The 20574-nt window shown below is 34.8% G+C and overlaps 2 protein-coding genes across 2 annotated transcripts in view; one reads left to right on the plus strand and one right to left on the minus strand.

Annotated features, from left to right (window-relative positions):
- The window catches only part of LOC136026562 (MICOS complex subunit MIC19-like), a 45381-nt gene extending 25038 nt beyond the window's left edge, over window positions 1–20343 (plus strand). Inside the window, exon 5 of the mRNA XM_065703251.1 lies at window positions 20247–20343. Within this exon, the coding sequence (XP_065559323.1) occupies window positions 20247–20270 (24 nt within the window). The 3' untranslated portion in view covers window positions 20271–20343. The remainder of the gene's footprint in view (window positions 1–20246) is intronic.
- LOC136025615 (uncharacterized) lies at window positions 7589–11202 on the minus strand. Its single transcript, XM_065701609.1, has 2 exons — window positions 10182–11202; window positions 7589–10058 (listed from the first exon to the last, which is right to left on the minus strand). Exon 2 carries the CDS (start codon window positions 9389–9391, stop codon window positions 7589–7591), a length of 1803 nt encoding a protein of 600 aa, XP_065557681.1. The 5' UTR covers window positions 9392–10058; window positions 10182–11202.
- Window positions 20344–20574: the final 231 nt, after the last annotated feature.

The following is a 20574-nucleotide window of genomic DNA, read 5'->3' on the forward strand; positions in this document are numbered from 1 at the left end:
AAAAAGCCAAAGAAACCGAATTTTTGTTTGACTAGTATACTAAAGTAAAACACTAGTGAACTGTCGGAGCCCGTGCCCCTGATTATCAGATAAATGTCCTGTTTCAATGGCACTTGAAATGTATTATTATTGATTTCTCAAGAGAAACTTAGTCAGTTTGATGTCAATGTTTTGCGTGAGTCGTGATGTGGGTTAGTTGAATCAAATCCGATTGATTTTTAATTTATGGATACTGTAAATTTGGTTTTGGGGTTCCATTAGGCTGATTGGCTAGCGTCTACTCTGGTTGGCTAAGGAGGTGAGTTAACGTGATCTAAGGCATCCAACAAAAGTTATATTGAAGATTGGCACGTTACTCAATAAAAGTGAGTTGTTGGGGGATGTGGAAGGATTAGCTATACACGTACTATGTAAGCCCTCATAAACCCATAGATAATAAAAACATGATTTTTCCTGCAGAATGTTAGGGCTTGAATTGCTTTCGTGTTGGAGACTGGCTTGCTGCCGCTCAAGATGATGTTGCTTAGGCTTCGTTTCAAATGGTGTTTCCAAGTTTTGTCGTATTCTACAATTCTAGAAAATAAGTCTGTTTTCAACTAAATATAGCTCTTTCAACTGGTGACTGATTTGAAACCTAATTTCTTCATGGGCATACGTAACGTCTCTTCGACCCCATCTTGTTTCAAAGTATATTTTTAGACGTTACAGGCAGTTCCTATACTTGTGTACACCTCTTCAGCTGTCTGTTCAACAGTAATTGGTACGCTGCCGTGAATGATCGCGTTAGTGTGTGATTTGAGGGATGAATTTTTGAACGTCCAATTTGTTGCTTGTCAAAGACTCTTACATGGCCACTTATAAACTGTTCTGAAAATGAAAACCCATTTTTTTTTATAGTTTTTCATTATTAACCTATTTATTATCAAACCCGTTTTTTATTATGTTTCTTTTTTTTACTCTCTGTAAACTAGAAATCTGATTAGTGCAATGATCGATATCCAATGTATATATATTTATAGTAACGGGAGACCAGCGGCTTCGCTAGCGGTCCCTGGCACGGTTGCATGGCAGACCTGTATATATTGATTGTCATTGTCGCTGGACATCTAACTGCAGACAATTTTAAATTCTTCTTGATGTCATGGCGTCACTTTCGACTTGATTAGATAGACTTTAGGCTTTAGACTTTACCCTTGGAAAAATACAGGCTCCTCCTTGGAGTTGCAACCTATTTAAATCGTTCTTGTAATCAGAAATGTCAATATGCCAGTTTTAAAAAAAAAAATATACTACTGATTTCTAGGAAAAATTTATAAACACATATATGCACAATTATTGCTCATTTACCTAATATTAAAAAAAAATATAAGATGTTTTATAGTCAATGCTTCCGTCCACACGCCATAATGTGGTTGCGGTTCATGTTCAGGTGGTAGCAGAACTTTTAGGCTACATTATCTTTTAATACGGGAAAATGTCATATACAACATACCATGATAAAAAATAGCAGTCCGGAGGTTGACGCCAACGAATTCAAATGTTTGACCTGGCGACTTGTGTATAGTCATGGCAAATCCAAGTCGAAGTGGAAGTTGGTGTCGTTGAACTGTACATCCAAGTTGACCATTATATTTATAGTCCCGTTTGTTAAAGCTTCGTTTTGAGTCTAAAGAGGACTTCGAGTCTTCTATTCGCTATCCGCCCATCATAGGGTACGAAAGACTCCCCATTAGTGCATTTCAACGCTTGCCACCCCAGTGCTTCTTTTGCCAGTCATATGGTCATTTTGCGTCTGCGTGCTCAGGTACCCGAAAATGTTCCAGGTGTGGTGAGGCTGGCCACCAAAACCAAAGATAATCCTTGTATCAAGACACTTAAGTGTGCTCTTTGCAACTCCTCCGCCCACCCATTTTACAGTTTTAAAGGTCCTGTCGCTCAGTCTCTTCTTTTTTTTCTTTTTTTTTTAGTAGTAGTATTAATTTGTTAACCAAAAGAAATATCACAGACAATTAAATCGGTACCACACCAAAAGCGTTGCTTGCGAGGGTGTGTTACTAACAAAAAAGAACAAAAAATAGAAGAGAAAAAAACAAAAGCAAAAAAAAAAACAAAAAAAACAATGAGTTAATCTAAAATGAGAAGAAAAGTGAAACCGTGTACCGAGAAAATAAAAAATTACATAAATAATTCATACACAATCAAACAACATAGTATCATGATCCTGAAGCAAAAAAAAACAATAAACAATTATTTCTAATATTAAATCAATCAATGTCAATCAAACAGTTCGTGGTAACGAACTGTAGTAAGGAGCGACCCGGCTCAATAGTAACCAAAACTCTAAAAAATGGATTTTTTATGCCAATAGTTACATCAAAAGAATTGCATTTTAATGCTGATTTTAAATATATAAGTTTCGTCAAGATTAGTCTTACCCTAAAAGTTACGAGCCCGAGAAGATTTGCCTCATTTTAGAAAATAGGAGAAAATACCCCCTAAAAGTCTTAACGAAAATCACACAATCAAATTCAGCGTATCGGCGTATTCACCATAATTGGAGGGCACCTAGGCCCCCTCCCACACTCATTTTTTCCCAAAAGTCACCGGATCAAAATTCTGAGATAGCCATTTTATTCACCATAGTCGAATAACCTAATAACTATGTCTTTGGGGACGACTTACTCCCCCGCAGTCGCCTTGGGAGGGTAATGGTTACTGGGAAGTGTACAGACGTTTTCAGGGGGATTTTTTTGGTTTGGGGGGAGAGTTGAAGGGGGGTTTACGTGGGAGGATCTTTCAATGGAGGAACGTTTTATTGGGGAAGAGACTTTCAATGAAGGGGACGCAGGATTTTCTAGCATTATTTAAAAAAAAAACAATGAAAACCCAACATTTCCATATGTTTGGGTTAGCAATGATTCATTTTTACTGCAGCTGGGAGACACATTTCAAACCTGTCAAATGCAACGTGTCCCAACAAATAGTTTGCAGAACGAAACAAGAATGTGCATTAATTGCCAGTTGATTAGAGATTTATATACGTATTGGGCGAGGCAAAAGCTGCACACCACAGAGGTTATTTTATCTATTTACTTGTTTTTTTTTACACGTACTTATATGCGCCCATATATAATTTTTATTATATGAAATGGCATGGAAAAGGAGGGCAATTCAGACAGCTCACTTTACAATTAAAAATGTATAAAATAAAAATTCACCTAGGATGTTTTGATAAAACTACCCAAATGGAGAATGATTGCCTCGCCTTTTATTGAAATGAAAGAGTGGACATGCCCGAGCTAAGAAATAAACCTTTTTGTCAACGGATGAAGTTAAAGTTACAAAAAAAGCGTCGACGAACGACTGGTACCTAACGAGTTAGTAGCCAATAATTTTACAAAGTTTTATTTAGAATATTTTAAAGATTTTAGACTTAAAAAGAATTATAAAGAAACAAAAAAATACTGCAGTAAAAACATTAGGTGTCCTTACTTTGTAATTCTAATATAGCACAAGGCAAGGCTTGGAGAACATACTGAAGTGACATATCGAGCAATTTCCAAAAAGACACTTCCGTATTAGCCAGTACACTCAAGAAGTTTGCTGAATGTAAGATCTAAGAAAACTGGTTTCATAGCCACAAGCACAAATGACGGGTGATAATTTTAGGTTACTTTAGCAACACCCCGTCCCCTAATATGCAAATATTTAGCCCAAATTATATTATTACAGAAACCAAAGTATTATATTTTCATTATATTTGGGCATATTTCAATAGAATTAACCTAACTTCACTTCTCGACTGGCTAATATGCAAGTACCTTTAGAAGTTTTTATAATGTCAGAAACGGAAAGAGACATAAAATTAATTCCACGATACGACAGATAAACCGATTCTAATAGTTTCCCCCATTTGATATATTGCTTTAAGTCTCATATCCACATGCCAAAATGAAAATGCTAGACACCGGTAGGCTTAAAGTCTAGCATAAAAAGAACCCCAGTAAGAGAATTAGGTAGGCCCTACTTGCGCAGAAATTTCTGTTTGGGAGCGGGGGTCCGATTACAAAAATTGACACATTGAACAAAAAGTGTCCAAAAATTCAAAAAAAATTTAGCCCCCCCCCCCCTTTACACATTTTATATCTTCCGAGAAAGGCTGTTTTTTTTTAGTTGTACCAATTTAGGAAACCCAGGCGATGTCAAATTTTTGGTAAAGCACGTAAAAAAAATGGTTAAAGCGTCAAAAATGTTTTCTAATTTCAAACAGATACAAGCCCATCCCCTCCATATATGAGTAGTTGGTGCATTACTTAAGAAATACTGGTGAAAATAGTACACTTACTTTCATTGCTTCGACTCGGAAACAGAATTCACAAGTAGAACTCAATTCCTCACGGAATGTCATATACCTCAGCTTGGTGACTGCTAGCTCTTTTTCTTCCTCAGGCGTTGGTGCTGATGGGTCTAAGGCTTTCTAAGGAGCTAGTAATATAATCGCAATCCCTCGCTCTTTGCGCTAAAGCTTGACTCTTTGCCATAATTCTGCTTTTTAAAACAATTAAAAGCTTTAGCATAAAAAGCGAGGGATTGCGAAGGGGACAACCCATTTCATATACGGAGTAATTTCTGTTCGTTTTAAGTTTTAATGTCACTCCTTACTTTCAGTAAAAAAAACTAGTTTTTTTTTATTTAATCTCTTATGGACGCTACTGAATTATGTTGTTTCTAACTACCCATTGCTGTTCAGAATTTTCGTTTGCAATTCGATGTGATTCTCGCTGTCGTTTGCTCCATACCTTTTGCTTTAGCTGTTGTGATTCTTATTTTTGCTTGTTTTCTAATCACATTTATATATGCTTTATTCTTATCAAGCATCCCCTTAAACATTTTTTACATTTCTCTTGTTTTAGCTTTTTGGATATGTCTCGTCACGTTTAATGGCCTGGCCTCTTGGTAGAAATTGTTTAATACCCTTTTCTTTAGCAGCTTGGATATGTCTAGTCTCATCTGATGGTCCATGTGTTCATTTTCACCCATTGTGGATTTACATTGCTCGGGTCGCGCTTTTGGTCTTATCATGTTTTATAGTTTAGGTGCTTTGACAAAGAGTTCTTTTTTTCCAACGAATCATCATCTATAAGAATTGCAAATTATTGTTTCCTGTAGGCATATTTTTTATGCCTATATAACTGCTAGTTTTTTTGAAGAATAAAGAACGATAAGTCTTCATAAACATAGCTAGTTTTTATCCTGTGAATGTTATCACTGAAATAGACACTACGATGAGAATGATTTCGGACATGATGTCTTTTATGGCAGCTAGCCTATGTATTGCCAAGCACAGTTGATTGATACTATGCTTGACAATACAGGGTCCGGGGCGTGATCCCTGCCGCAGGAAGGCTGTGTGTTAAGCTTGCCACTTGTTCCTGTAAAAAAAGACCCAGCAACTGAATCGTAGATTTGACGCCCTATGCGCCAGCAATGGCTCAGGAGAATCTTTTTGATTTTCTATGTCACGTCGGCAGTGTAGTGCTGGCTGCCGTGTGGGGTCTTTTTGGAGTAGTGGTGATACCGGGTCTTGTGGGTCGTGGGATCTAATCCCTGAAGCTGACGAAATTTTATCCGCCACAGTAGGGTTGGGTGACTAGCTTGCTACTTGACCTTGTAAAAAAAGACAAAGCAACTGAAATATCGATTCTTGACCTTATGCGCCAGCATTGGCTCTGGAGGATATTTATCCCTTTTATGGCAGTTACACGTATGATTCCTTTTATATTACTGTATGGTGTCATTACAATACTGATGAAAAGTGTGACGTTATTTAAATGAATTTTTCCAAAATTAAGTCTCTTAACGAATTTCCTCAAACTCATGACCTATCTAGGTCGTTTTTTCAGGCCAAAAAATTCCAGGATGTCAATTTTCTTATCCCCCCCTCCTCCCCAAAAAAATAAAAAAATAGGATACTGCTTTTGAGAAAAGATTTACAAATACATACACAATTATTGCTTGTTTAAAGAAATAAGAATATATTGTACTATCTATCTACTCTCTGTAAACGAGCAGTAAGTGTTTGTTGATTTATTTTTCCCCTGTTTTCTGACGGGGTAACAGGGTGACACATACGTTTAGCATGCAAATAACTGCGCGGGACTACTGATACATTTTTCAAACGCGTGGAGTCACTCATTTTATATCTATTCAATTTTTTACCCCCATTCACTGTCAAATTTACGCGCTTGTAATCTTTTAGTTTATTAATAGGTCTACTTTGTTATTGAATATTTATTGAGTATATACCAACTGACAATGAGTTAGTCTGTTTTACTGTTTTAGAGCATGAAAGGATATGGACGAACAAAGCATATCATTATTGTGAGTTCTTTGTTACAAATGTATATATTTATATGGTAGCTGATTTCTGCTTCGTTATAATATCTTATTTTCTATGAAAGTATAACTAACATTGTGTATGGAGTATTTAGAGGTTTTTTTGGAGGAAAAACTGCTTATGAAATGGATGCTGCTTTGATCAGGTTCAAACATAATAGGAATTGCTTACTCTGATTTAACAAATATCTGTTCAGAGTTGTTTTCTCCTTTTAAATTCATTAAGGGAGTATGGATAGGAAATCCAACTTTACAATTTTATTTTATCCTGCTTCAATAAGATAAGAATCAGGACAAATACTATACGCAAACAATAGGTGGATTGTTTGAGAATAGTAGAGGTAATCGAAGCAACAATCCTATACCCATGCCAAGGTCATTTACCAAATATTGACCATTTTGTTTTCCAGCTTTCACATTCGTTCTTTCCCAGTTTATATTCGCTATGATTCATTCTGTAAAAATGTCTTCTTTTTCTTTTAATTCCTTGTTTGTTTACTTACTTAGCTCTTACCGAAATCACCATAACAATAAAAAAAGGAAGCAAGAAAAACTGTAAATGAAATGGATGCTGCTTTGATCAGGTTCAAACAATAAAAGGAATTACTCACTCTGAATTAATAGATGTCTGTTCGGAGTTGTTTTCTCCTTTTAAATTCATTAAGGGAGTATGGATAGGGCTTAGTCTCACAATAGACCCCTAAGAGGAAGCAGAAAATCTTTAGATATATTCAAAGATCACCGGAAGCCGATAAAAAAGAAAATAATACTTATAATATGTATTTTTTATTTTCATTTTGCTTTACTCTTACCCGAAGATAAAGGACCGCTTATGTCTTGGTGACTCAACGGGCATATTTAAGGGGAGCTTGTTGCTTTTCTACCCCTTTTGATTGTTAAAAGGGGACTAAAACTTTTTCTATTTCTAATGGAATGAGCCCCCTCTAAATTTTTTACGACCACCCCTTCCATCGGAAGTTTCTCTGAAAAAAAATTAATAACAATACATTGAGGTGTCATGGCTCTTTGCTATAGGCAACACTATAGCTCTGTCTATCATAGAATATTTTTAGCAATGGGCTAAAACCATTATGACAGATATTAAAAAGTGATACTCAATTGATCGAAAATTACGAATATGCTTTTTTTATAGTTTTGACTCCTATAAAATTTTCTTGCTATTATACATATTTTATGTCAAGATTTGTAGGAAAACACAAAAAAGGACAACTGGAAGGAATATATTCCGCTTAATAGCAGACCCAGACGATGTCTCATCTCCATATTCTCGTCTTCTAAAATTTGTCTGGTTAAACTTTTGAGAATCCCATCTATGAGTGGTATATATGTTTCCACGATGGTTATAATTAACCGTAGGTATGAAGCTTCGACTTGTTACATTTCCAAAATCTTTTTTAATTTTCAACCGACGCGGGAAAGAAAATTCGTTGGCTCGTTTTTGAGGAGGCAGGAATGCCTCTGTTGCATATATATGGGAACGCTCAACGTTAATAACTCCATGGTCATTTCTTATAAGAGGATTGCATGGACGTTCATTTTTTCCATTGATTGCATAAATTATTAGCTTTCGCTTCTGGTCTTCGGTTTGGGTTGCTTTAGATTTATAACCCGTCCCATGAAGATATACTTCTTTAATACCGTTTGCTTGTAAAGGTTTCTTTAGCTTTAATTCCCCACTAAGTTCTTGTCTTTTGTATGATTTAACTGTAACCTTAACGTAATCATCGATATCAACCTCAAATGTAAATAAACAATAGTAGGATAGCCCATTCCCTCGTTGAAATTCCTTGTTCCGTTCACTCTTCACTTTCGCTAGACAGCCTGGAGGAAGTGGTCGGCTAAATTTGTTCTTCCCACCATGTTTTTCTATGCCGTTGCCATCTGTTGATATTACCACGAAGCCATCTCGATATAGAATGACTTCTATGGAAGTACCTTCTATATCCGTTTTAAATAAGAAGTTTATACCCTCGTGTTCAGCGTTGACTGCTAAGCTAAATTCTAAACGTTCCTGGGGCCAGTCATACGAGCCAACACGTCGCTCTTGATTAGGTTCCATTACTAGATGCGTACAAAATTGAGGACAGTTAAATAACAAAAAAAAATTGTCATCTTTATGTTCTAAAGTAACAAAAGCTCTGTGAGGCTCCAATAATCTTGTATTGCCTCCATTGGTTTTCATATACATGTTTCTGAAATGCTCACGCCACTGTTTTCCGCATTCCTCGGGCATGTCTTCTTTGAAAAAACTATCAATTTCGGTAAATACTACTCCAGGTATAAGAGCAGAACTGATATAGTCATATTTATTCAGCTTATATTTTATAGTTATCAATGTAAAAAGAGTCATGGCAGACCTTGATAACATCACTCTGCAGTTTTTAAAGGAAAGTAAATCTTTTTTCTTTCCTTTAAATTCATTAATCTTGTAGCGGGCATTTAATCTATTTTCAAGTGTTTGAATGTCTTCCTCAAAGATAGTGTATCCTTTTGCTTCGTTCATTTCCTCTGACTGCCAAATTTCGTGTTCTATCGTAATAATTTCGCTTTCCTGTTTTTCTGAAACAGACAGTTGTAGTATCATACTTCCCCTTCCGTAAGTATAAAATTGGTTGACTGAAACCGTATAAAATTTAGGTCGTTCTTGTTCAAATGTCATATTGTAGATTTTTGTTGTTTTTATATACGATTGAAAAGCATCTAGTATAGGCGTGTATCTGGTGTCTTTAACGTTTACATTAAAAGGAGACCCTTTAAAATTGAACGGCATGCCGGCAACGCCAGATATTCTTGCACAGTGTTCATCAGTAGTGTGGTCACGTCGAGAACATTGATCTAAACATTTCCCTCCAGTTACAACAGATATTTGCACAATTAAAAGAATTGAAATTTGCACAATGAAAAACAAAGATTGCGTCATTGTATAATTATAAAGCAAGAGGTTTATATATTTTTTGTACATACATAAAGCCATGTGTGTAAATCTGAAAATTCAACAAGAGAATCGGCCCCTGAAATAAACTGGGTTTTACTCTAGTTTCCAATGTGGAATGCCAGAAGAATATTTATGCAATTTGTAGATGCTTTTATTTATTCTAATAAGGGGGTGCAGCAGTAATGTTTCATGACAGCCTAAGGAGGAGCTTAAGTTAGTATATAAAAGTAGTCTGAACTGTGTGTTCAGACTAAATGAGAAGCGTAACACTTTTGAATCACTATTAACACTCTCTTATTTAACACTAAATGAAAAACGATTAAATGTATGTTCAAAGACTAAATGAGTAAATAACTGAAACATGATGTCATCGTCAACAAATTTGCAAATGCCAAAAGTCTGAATCACCAAAAGGAGTGAAATAAAAACTAGCAAAAACAAGTTTTTCTCAAGTCCATTTAGTAATTAGTGAAGAGCAATATGTCTTCTGTAAAGGGAGTTTCTTGCCAGATGCAAAGCTGCAGTAACATGTTTTGTGGTTTTCAACATCTGCTTCCGGTAGATCCAAAATTTCTGCTAGAATTTGACCGTGAACTTTCTCAGACCAGTGATCATTTTACTTTTGACAAAGTCCCACCGGTATCTCACTGAACTCTGTTGTGCGGACATGAAAAATGTTTTCCTTATTGTGAGTCTTCTCAAAAACCTCTGTTGTGTTAGTCTCTCTCTCTATTGTTGTGTGAGTCCCTCTCTCTATTGTGAGTCTTCTCGAAAACTCTGTTGTGCGGACATGAAAGCTGTTTTCCTTATTGTGAGTCTTCTCAAAAACCTCTCTGCTCGAACAAAATAAATAATCGGTTTTAAAATCAAATTGTCCTATCAGGCGATTTAAACTCCTCCTCTGGGACTCATTTTGCTTGACCAAGAATCGCAAGTGCTGTTCAATGGCCCTTGCATGTGTGTTAGAATTTTGGCATGACATCTGAAAATGATCCCTCTGAACAGCCGTCACATTCGTTTTTGCGTTTTGCTTGATTCGTTTATATGATTCCACCTCCTACTTCAGTCACAACAACTTTCTTGTCCACATCGATCTTTCTTACAAATTACAAAAATCACCATTCTAAACTTGAATTCCATCCCACAGAATCACGTAACGAGTCACTTTAAGCAAAAGGAAAACCAAACGAATTTTAAAATGTTCAGGTATTGTTCCAGTTTGAATAAAAATCAAAATTATCACTCAGACACCATAAATACTTGTGAAATTTACATAATAATTTTAGCGATTCTGTTTTCAGGAATTGTTCTAGTTTCAATTGACAAATCAGTTTTTTTTTTTTTTTTTTTTTTTTTTTTTTTTTTTTTTTTTTTTTTTTTTTTTTTTTTTTTTTTTTTTTTCTTGTACCTCAAATCTACTTCTTTGAAACTCGTGGACGATGACGATTTTTGAAAAAGTCAGACTTTTATGTACCTCAAATTTGCCTCATAGACTACATCACCCTCTCCATCCTCAATCCAAGTTGCAGTAATGTTGTGATGTATTAGGGATGTTAAATCAAACTCCTAAACCACTTCCTAAATTTGGAATTGTTATTTTCAAGACGGCATTCTTTATATTAAAAAATTCACCCTCAAACTCAACGTAAAACAACTCAAATTTGTGAAATGAGCTAGAGCGGTAGATTTTTTAGATTAGGAATCAGTACATATTTTTTAGTCGGATAGTGAAAGAATCTTTTTTTTTTGAAAAAAGAATTTTTTCATCTGAAAAAAGAATGAAAGTTCTTTTCTTTTTTGAAAGAAAAGAATTTTTTAAAGAAACAACAACATTTTGTTGGATATGGGCCCCTTTTTTCACAATTTTCCTAGAACCCCTCCCCCAACCTCTATCTCTCTCAAACCTTTAAGCCCCGAACAATTCTTTTGACTTTAGAAGTTTAGTCTCATATTCATCAAGAAAAAAGAGTGTGGAAATGTCATGTCTAATTACATTTGCTGGTATTTACTCAATCAACATTTTTTGCCTCAACTTCATAAAACTCAAATTTGTGAAATGAGCTAGAATCATTTGTGTAGCCATTTGTTTAATCAACTATTTTTGTCTCAACCTCAAATTCAACTTTATAAAATCACATTCACCACATTTTTACTAGACTGTATTTTGTTCTTTACTAAAAAACGAAGATTTTTCCCTAGTTGTGAAATGAAGCATCATGGCTGTAGTTACAACTGTAGAACAAACCAACCCCATAGCAACCAAAAATATAAAACCCGTCAAAGAAAAGCTAAAAAACAAAACAAAGAAAAACAAAAAAAATACATCCAAGGAGAAAAATTACAATAAAAAACGAAGTCAAGCTTAAAATCAATAGAAACAATCACAGAAATAGATACTAGAAGATAACTCGCACTAATAGAAATAAAAGATATGTGTAAGAAACATTACCAATGACTTAGCCTTGTCATCAATATTAAAACTATTTTTGATTTTAACCAGCATCCAAAACCTAGTTCCTAAGGATAAATTCGGATTCGTTTACCTAAAGATTGATGGTTTCAAGTAAACCCAACAAATATTTCCAGATTCTTTTTAAAATTAAGTGCAAGGAAAAAATGAATTTTCTTAACAACATGAAACTACTCATCATTTACGATTACGCTACTAACATGAATTGAACATTATTTTACAGCAAATTTTTACTTTTAATATTTTTCTGCAATTTAGTCCCTGTGAGGTGTCAAGACTTTAATAGTAATAATAATAATTTATTGTTACCCTCTTTGCACAACACTAATACACTAAAGAGGAGTATAAAAAAGATGAAAAGAAAAACTAAAAGGCTCAATTAAAAAAAAAAAAAAAAAAAAAAAAAAAAAAACACGCACGATTCTCGACAACTTTAACTTTCAACACTTTTCAGCATCTATTTCCAGTTCCAAAATTTTGTGTAAGAGTATATGACTACCTAGTTAGTCAATTCACCTCATTAACTCAACAAAATATCATCAGATAAAAGTAAAATATCCTCCAATCAGCTAACAATAGGTTTTCCTTATGAAAATACGTAATTCCAATGAAGCGCTGTGGGAAGTGCGGGTACTTGAGCTGCCTGTCCCCAGCAGTTTAAGGCCTTTTGACAAATCTCAAAAACACCGTACCACTGTGAAATGTAACTATTACGATTATATGATACAACATCAGTCGAGTGGGAAATGTCTGCATCCCAAGTACTTGTTGAAGGGGTGCCAATTTTGAGAATGGAGCAAATATAGCAGCTACAGCAAAAGAGAGTGAAAGTTCAGGTGATGAATACCCAGATCGAAGATCCCAAAAACTGTGACTCCTATAACGAAGGATGCTATGCTACTGTATTTTCAGAGATTATTTCAGAAAAATTCTATTTTGATAAGCCATTAGTAGGAGAAATATTCAAAAGCGGTAACGGTTCTCAATTTTGAGTGAAAAGAAAGTTCAGGGGATGAATACCTAGATGGAAGAGCCCAAAATGGTGACTCCTATATCGAAGGATGCTACTGTATTTTCAGAGATTATCTCATAAAAATCTCATTTTGATAATCCATGACGGCAGGAATTTCCCCATCGTGAGAAAAATTGATTTAAAAAGAATCCGGAGTAGTTATTTCAGGTATTGCAAGTTTCTCCTTTTCCTTCCTCTTTGGACACGTAACCGGATTCTAATTGGTAAAAATTAAATAAAAAAACAAGTTTTTTGAAATGAAAGTAAGGAGTGACATTAAAACTTAAAACGAACAGAAATTACTCCGTATATGAAAGGGGCTTTTCCTCCTCGACACCCCGCTCTTTACGCTAAAGTTTTTTATTGTTTTAAAAAGTAGAGTTGCGAGAAAGAATCAAACTTTAGTGCAAGGAGCGGGGTGTCGAGGAGGAAAAGCCCCTTTCATATACGGAGTAGTTTCTGTTCATTTTAAGTTTTAATGTCGCTCCTTACTTTCATTTCAAAAAACTTTTTTTTTTTATTTAATTTCTGAAAGTTTTTGAATTAATGCATGTCTGATTTTGGCTCTCCATACATAAATTATTAAAATGAAATTTGCATATTAATTCTTTTTTTGGCTAAATGGCTTTCTCTTAGTTTTGATCAGACGATTTTGAGAAATAAGGGGTGGGAAGGAGGCCTAGTTGCCCTCCAATTTTTCGGTTACTTAAAAAGGCAACTAGAACTTTTAATTTTTAACGAACGTTTTTATTAGTGAAAAATATACGTAACTTAAGAATTAACTTACGTAACAAACTTTTTATATCTTAATTTTTTTTTTCTTTTTATATTTCTTTACGCTAAAGTATGACTCTTTCTTACAACTCTTTTTTTTAAAACAGTAAAAAAAAAACTTTAGCGTAACTAGCGAGGCGTTGAGGAGGGGACAACCCCTTTCATATACGGAATGATTTCTATTCGTTTTAAGTTTTAATGTCGCTCCTTACATGCAGTTAAAAAAAACCCTGTTTTTTTATTTAATTTCTGAACGTTTTTGAATTAATGCATGTTCTGATTTTAGCTCACTGTACATAAATAATTAAAACGAAATTTCGCATATTAATTTTTAGGCTAAATGGCTTTCTCATAATTTTAATCGAATGACTTCGATAAAAAAAGGGCTGGGGGAGGAGACCTAGTTGCCTCCAACTTTTGATTACTTAAAAGGGCAACTAGAACTTATTATTTTTTTGCGAATTTTTTTATTAGTAATAAATATACGTAACTTACGTAACGAACTTCTATACTTGTATATTTTTATTACATATATGAGTGGGTTCGCCCCTCGTCAATACCTCACTCTTCACACTGAAGCTTGAATTTTGTCCCAATTTTTTTACTATGACCCTTGAATCACAAAGGCCGTAGAATAAATAGTTTAAATTACTGAAAATACTTTAGGGTAAAGAACTACGTACTGATGAGGAGACGAACCCCCTCATATATGTAATAATTTTTGTTCGTTTTAAGTTTTAATGCTGCTCCATACTTCCAGTTGAAAAAACTTCTTTTTTATTTATTTTCTCATTTTTTTTAAATAGTGCTAGAAAATCCTGCGCCCCCTTTATGGAAATTCTCTTCCCTCATAATAAGTTCCTTCATGAAAGGTCCTCCTGTGTAACCCCTCCCTCGACTCCCCCCAGTCCCTGAAAACGCCTGTACACTTCCCAATAACCATTACTATATATTGTAACTTGCAGCCCCTCCCTCGGGGACTGTGGGGGGATTAAGTCGTCCCCAAAGACATAGCTCTTAGGTTTTTCGACTATGCTGAACAAAATTGCTATCTGAATATTTCGATTGGGTGACTTCGAGAAAAAATGAGAGTGGGAGAGGGCTTAGGTGCCCTCCAATTTTTGGTCACTTAAAAAGGGCACTAGCACTTTTGATTTCCGTGAGAATGAGCCGTCTCGTAACATTGTAGGACCACTGGGTCGATACGATCACCCCTAGGGAAAAAACAAATAAACACGCATCCGTGATCTGTCTTCTGGCAAAAAATACAAAATTCCGGATTCTTGTATATAGGAGCTTGAAACTTTTACTGAAGGGTTAAATGGAACGCGGAATCTGATGATGGGATTTTCGTTAAGATTCTATGACTTTTAGGGGATGTTTCGCCCTATTTTCTAAAATAACCAAATTTTCCCAGGCTCGTAACTTTTGATGGGTAAGACTAAACTTGATGTAACTTATATGTTTAAAATCAGCATAAAAATACAATTCTTTTGATGTACCTATTGGTATCAAAATTCAGTATTTTAGAGTTTCGGTTACTATTTGACTGTTTCACTCCTAACTACAGTTCGTTACCACGAACTGTTTGATTCTACCATATGTAAGTGCAATATGGCACTAACCACAACTTTTTTGTTGCCACCTTTTAATTTGAAAAGCTTAAAAGTGTAAAAATGCAATAATTAGGGTCCAAAACCCATAACTAGAGGTTAATACGAACCCCTCTCGTATAATCCCCCTCCCAGCCCTCTTTCATAAATCTTCTGCTCACCAGCAGACTCCTGCAAAATTAGTATGACCAGCAGGTTACCCGACCATTCTAGAGATACCTAATGGCTCATTTACAAGCTTGTGGTCATATCTACATGGCTTTTACAAACTCTACCACCTGTAGATTTTTTTTTTTTTTTTTTGTAGAATCTTCGAAAAGGCTCTTAGCTAAATTTTTTTCAAACTCGTGACCTATCTATATCATTTCATTGCAAGAAAATCTCAGGATACCAATTTTCAAAAAAAAAAAAATAAAAAAAAATAAACGAAGCCAAAAAACATTTGTACACACATACATAAAAAAATACATAAACTTGTAGTTATTACTCATACATAGGCCTATATATATATATATATATATATGTATATATATATATATATATATATATATATATATATATATATATATATATATATATATATAAAACAAGTTTTTTTAAATGAAAGTAAGGAGCAACATTAAAACTTAAAACGAACAGAAACTACTCCGTATATAAAAGGGGCTTTTCCTCCTCGACGCCTCGCTCTTTACGCTAAAGTTTGACTCTTTCTCTTAACTCTATTTTTAAAACAGTAAGAAACTTTAGCGTAAAGAGCGTGGCGTTGAGGAGGAAAAGCCCCTTTCATATACGGGGTAATTTCTGTTCGTTTTAAGTTTTCATGTTGCTCCTTACTTTCATTTAAAAAAAAACTTTTTTTATTTAATTTCTGGACGTTTTTGAATTAATGCATGTTTTGATCTTGGCTCTCCGCACATAAATAATTAAAACGAAATTTGCATATTAATTAATTGCAATTAATCGGAAGATTTTGAGAAAAACGAAGCGAGGGAAGAGGCCTAGTTGCCCTCCAAGTTTTTGATTACTTAAAAAAGCAACTACGACTTTTAATGTTTTACAAACGTTTTCATTGGTAAAAAATATACGTAACTTACGAATTAACTTACGTAACGAACTTCTGTATTCTAATGTTTTTACGAATCAACCCTTCATAAAACATACGAGGTATCAACCCTCGTCGATACCTCGCTCTTTACGCTAACGCTTAGATTTTGTCCCAATTCCTTAAGAATGACCTCTGAATCACAAAGGCCGTAGAATAAATAGTTGAAATTACTAAAAATACTTTAGCGTAAAGAGTGAGGTATAACGAGGAAGTAAACCCCTCAAATGTGCAATAATTTTTGTTCGTTTTGTTTTATTGCTGCTCCTTACTTTCAGCAGAAAAAACTTTTCATATTTATTTTTTCATTGTTTTTTCAATTAATGCTAGAAAATCCTGCGCCCCCTTCATTGAAATTATCTTCCCCCATGAGAAGTTTCTTCGTGGAAATATCCTCCCACGTAACCCCCCCCCCCCTGAACTCTCCCCCTAAACCCAAAAAATTCCCCTGAAAACGTCTGTACACTTCCCAGTAACCATTACTATATGTAAACACAGGTCAAAGTTTGTAACTTGCAGCCTCTCCCACGAAGACTGCGGGGGAATAAATCATCCCCAAAGACATAGTTAATAGGTTTTTCGACTGTAGTTTATAAAATGGCTATCTCAGAATTTTGATCCGATTACTTTGGGGAAAAACTGAGCTTGGGAGGGGGCCTAGGTGCCCTCCAATTTTTTGGTCACTTAAAAGGGGCACTAGAACTTTTAATTTCCGTTAGAATGAGCCCTCTCGCAACATTCTAGGACCATTCAGTCGATACGATCACCCCTGGAAAAACAAACACAAAAATAAACAAATAAACACGCATCAGTGATCTGTCTTCTGGCAAAAAATGCGAAATTCCACATTTTTGTCGATAGGAGCTTGAAACTTCTACAATAAGATTCTCTGATACGCTGAATCTGATGGTGTGAGTTTCGTTAAGATTGTATGACTTTTAGGGGGTGTTTCCCCCTAGTTTCTAAAATGAGGTAAATTTTCTCAGGCTCGTAACTTTTGATGGGTATAACTGATCTTTATGAAACCTATATATTTAAAATCAGCATTAAAATGCGATTCTTTTGATGTAACTATTGGTACCTAAATTCCATTTTTTTAGAGTTTCGGTTACTATTGAGCCCGGGTCGCTCCTTACTACAGTTCGTTACCATGAACTGTTTGATTGATATAATGTTTTTCTGCTTTTTTTATGTTTTTTTTCTTCTTTTCTTTGCAGGCAAAGTTAGATAAGGAATGTAATTACAGGTCTCCATGGTGAAGTAGATTTCTTTTTGTTCCCATCTAAATATGAGTAATATATTGTTTTATTATATTTCTGAATTATGAGTTTTGAAGAAGTTCATTTGTATTGCAAATCTATATATATATATAAATAAGTTGTCTGTGTGTTATGTCTGTCGAGTGACGTCATGTCGTCATGAAGTTAGTTGTCGTCATGTTTGTGTTGACGATGACGTCATTAAAAGTATTTAAGAAACTCGTTCAAAGACAAATTTTTAATTGTATGAAGATCGTGGACGGAAAAATGTTTAATTGTAAAATGACTGAAGAACCTACAATGGCAACAGCTGAGGAAGCTGCTCAAAGAGTCTATGTCAAAAAGCTTGCGACTGATAGAGAAAGTAAGAAAAGAAAGCGTGCCGAGGAATCACAAGAACAACAGGAAAACAGGCTTGTGGCTGATAGAGAACGCAAGAAAAGAAAGCGTGCCGAGGAATCACAAGAACAGCAAGAAAACAGGCTTGCGGCTAAAGAACGCAAAACCGCGCAGTTAGATGAAAATCCACCTGGACAGCGAGAGTCAAAACATATCAAAACTGAAAATGATAGCGATGATGATTGGGTTTGTGATTTTGACTTGGATAAGGTCATCAATGCCTACCAGATTTTAGTTGAAAAAACAAAGGTTCGGCGATATGTATTTCATAGTGACGCTGAAAAATAAAGAAGAAAAAGAAAACTGAACAAAGAAAAAACATAAAAAACTAAAAAGAAAAAACACTCAAAGAGAAATTACAGACCGGGACACAAATGACGACCGGGATACTCAAAGAGAAATTACAGACTGAGATATCGGGACACAAATGACGACCGGGACACAGGGAATATAAATGACGACCAGGACACATGTATTTAAGAAAATCGTTCAAAGACAAATTTTTAATTGTAAGAAGATCGTCGAAAGAGAAATTTCCAATTGTAAAATGACTGAAGAACCTACAATGGCAACAGCCGAGGAAGCTGCTCAAAACGAATGTATTCAAGCCGAAGTAGCTGAGTTGGTAAAGCGTTATGTTCCAGGTTCTAGGTCCGAGAGGTTCCAGGCTCGAACCTTGGCTTTAGCATTAATACAAAAGAAGAAAAAAAACTAAAAAAGCTAGAAAACTAAAAAAAAAACTTAAAAAAAAGGTAAAAAAACTAAAAAAGAAAAAAAAACTAAAAAAAGGTAAAAACTACAAAAAAAAACTAAAAAGAAAAAAACTAAAAACAAATAAAAAAAACTAAAAACTGAAAAATAAAGGAGAAAAAGAAAACTAAAAGCCGGGACACAGGGAATATAAATGACGACCGGGACGCTCAAAGAGAAATTACAGACTGGGACACTGGGGCACAAATAACGACCGGGAGATATAAATGACGACCGGGACACTCAAAGATAAATTACAGACCGGGACACAGGGAATATAAATGACGACCGGGACGCTCAAAGAGAAATTAGAGACTGGGACACTGGGACACAAATCACGACCGGGATACTGGGAATATAAATGACGACCGGGACACAGGGACACAACTACAACGGGGATGCCGGGGGCACAGGGGGATATATAAATGACGACGGGGACACAGGGAATGTTCGATTAGCAATCACCATCATTAAAGCTCAAGGGTAATCATTAGAATAATGAGGTATAGATCTGAATACGGATTGTTTTTCCCGTGGACAATTTTGTGTTGCATGTTCAAAAGTCGGTAAACCTGACAATCGATTTATATGCACAGACAATGGGCCATCGAAGAATGTTGTATATTTGCAAGTTTTACGTAGTTAAAAACATATATATATATCTTTAACGAAAAGAGAAATCTTTTCTCTTTTATCTATATTCACAGGTGGGACACAGGGACACAACTACAATGGCGCGTAACTAATATGGCGCGTAACGATTTACGCGCGTGGGGGGGGGGGGGGCTTGGTGGGGCGCGAAGCGCCCCCGCCAACTAGGTTTTGGGGTGGCGCGAAGCGCCACCCCAACAGCTAGTAAATAATATATGGTAATATACAGAAGTCTTTAGAGAGGGATTGGTTATATATCTCAACAGAGAATGCATTAAGGGGGGAGGCACTATTTTAATTAGAATTTTTCCCTAGGGGTCCAATTTCAGCTAGGCAGTCGTAGGTGATTTTTAGGTTCTCCTCTTTTTTTAATCGTTTAAGGTACTGCGTTTGAAATTGCTTCTGTTTCTTCTGAACTTGGCAATTTTTGTTTAATTGTCACTATATTTTGGACGAGCATTTTTTTTTTTTTTTTTTTTGTAACTTAACGTGAATTAGTTGAAATAAAGGTTGAAAAGCGTCATATAAAAATAGAGTATTGTCAAAGATGCATATCTCAGGATGCCAATTTTCCAAAAGCAAAAAAAAATTGTGCATACATACATACAAAAATAAATAAACATGCAGTTATTATATATAACATATATGATATATGATTAAACATATATACTAAATATAAATATGTGTGTTTGTATATATACATATATATATATATATATGTATATATATATATATATATATATATATATATATATATATATATATATATATATATATATATATATATATATAGATATATATATATATATATATATACATTTCTGCTTTTTCTATCTTAATTTTTTTTTCTTCTTTTTTTTGCAGGCAAAGTTAGCAAAAGGAATGTGATTACAAGTCTGTATGGTGAAGTAGATTTCTTTTTGTCCCCATTTAAATATGAGTAATATACTGTTTTATTATGTTTGTGAATTATGAGTTTTGAAGAAGTTCGTAGGTATTGCTAAAAAAAAATAATATCTGGTAATATACAGAAGTGTCTAGAGAGGGCTTAGTTATATACCTCAACAGAGTATACATAGGAAGGGGGGGGGGTACTATTTTAATTAGAATTCTTCCCTGGGTGTTTAATTTCGCCAAGGCAGTTGTAGGTGGTTTTTAGGTTGTCTTCTTTTTTTAATCGTTTAAGATACTG

Source organism: Artemia franciscana, chromosome 4, assembly GCF_032884065.1.
Source record: "Artemia franciscana chromosome 4, ASM3288406v1, whole genome shotgun sequence".
NCBI lineage: Eukaryota > Metazoa > Arthropoda > Branchiopoda > Anostraca > Artemiidae > Artemia > Artemia franciscana.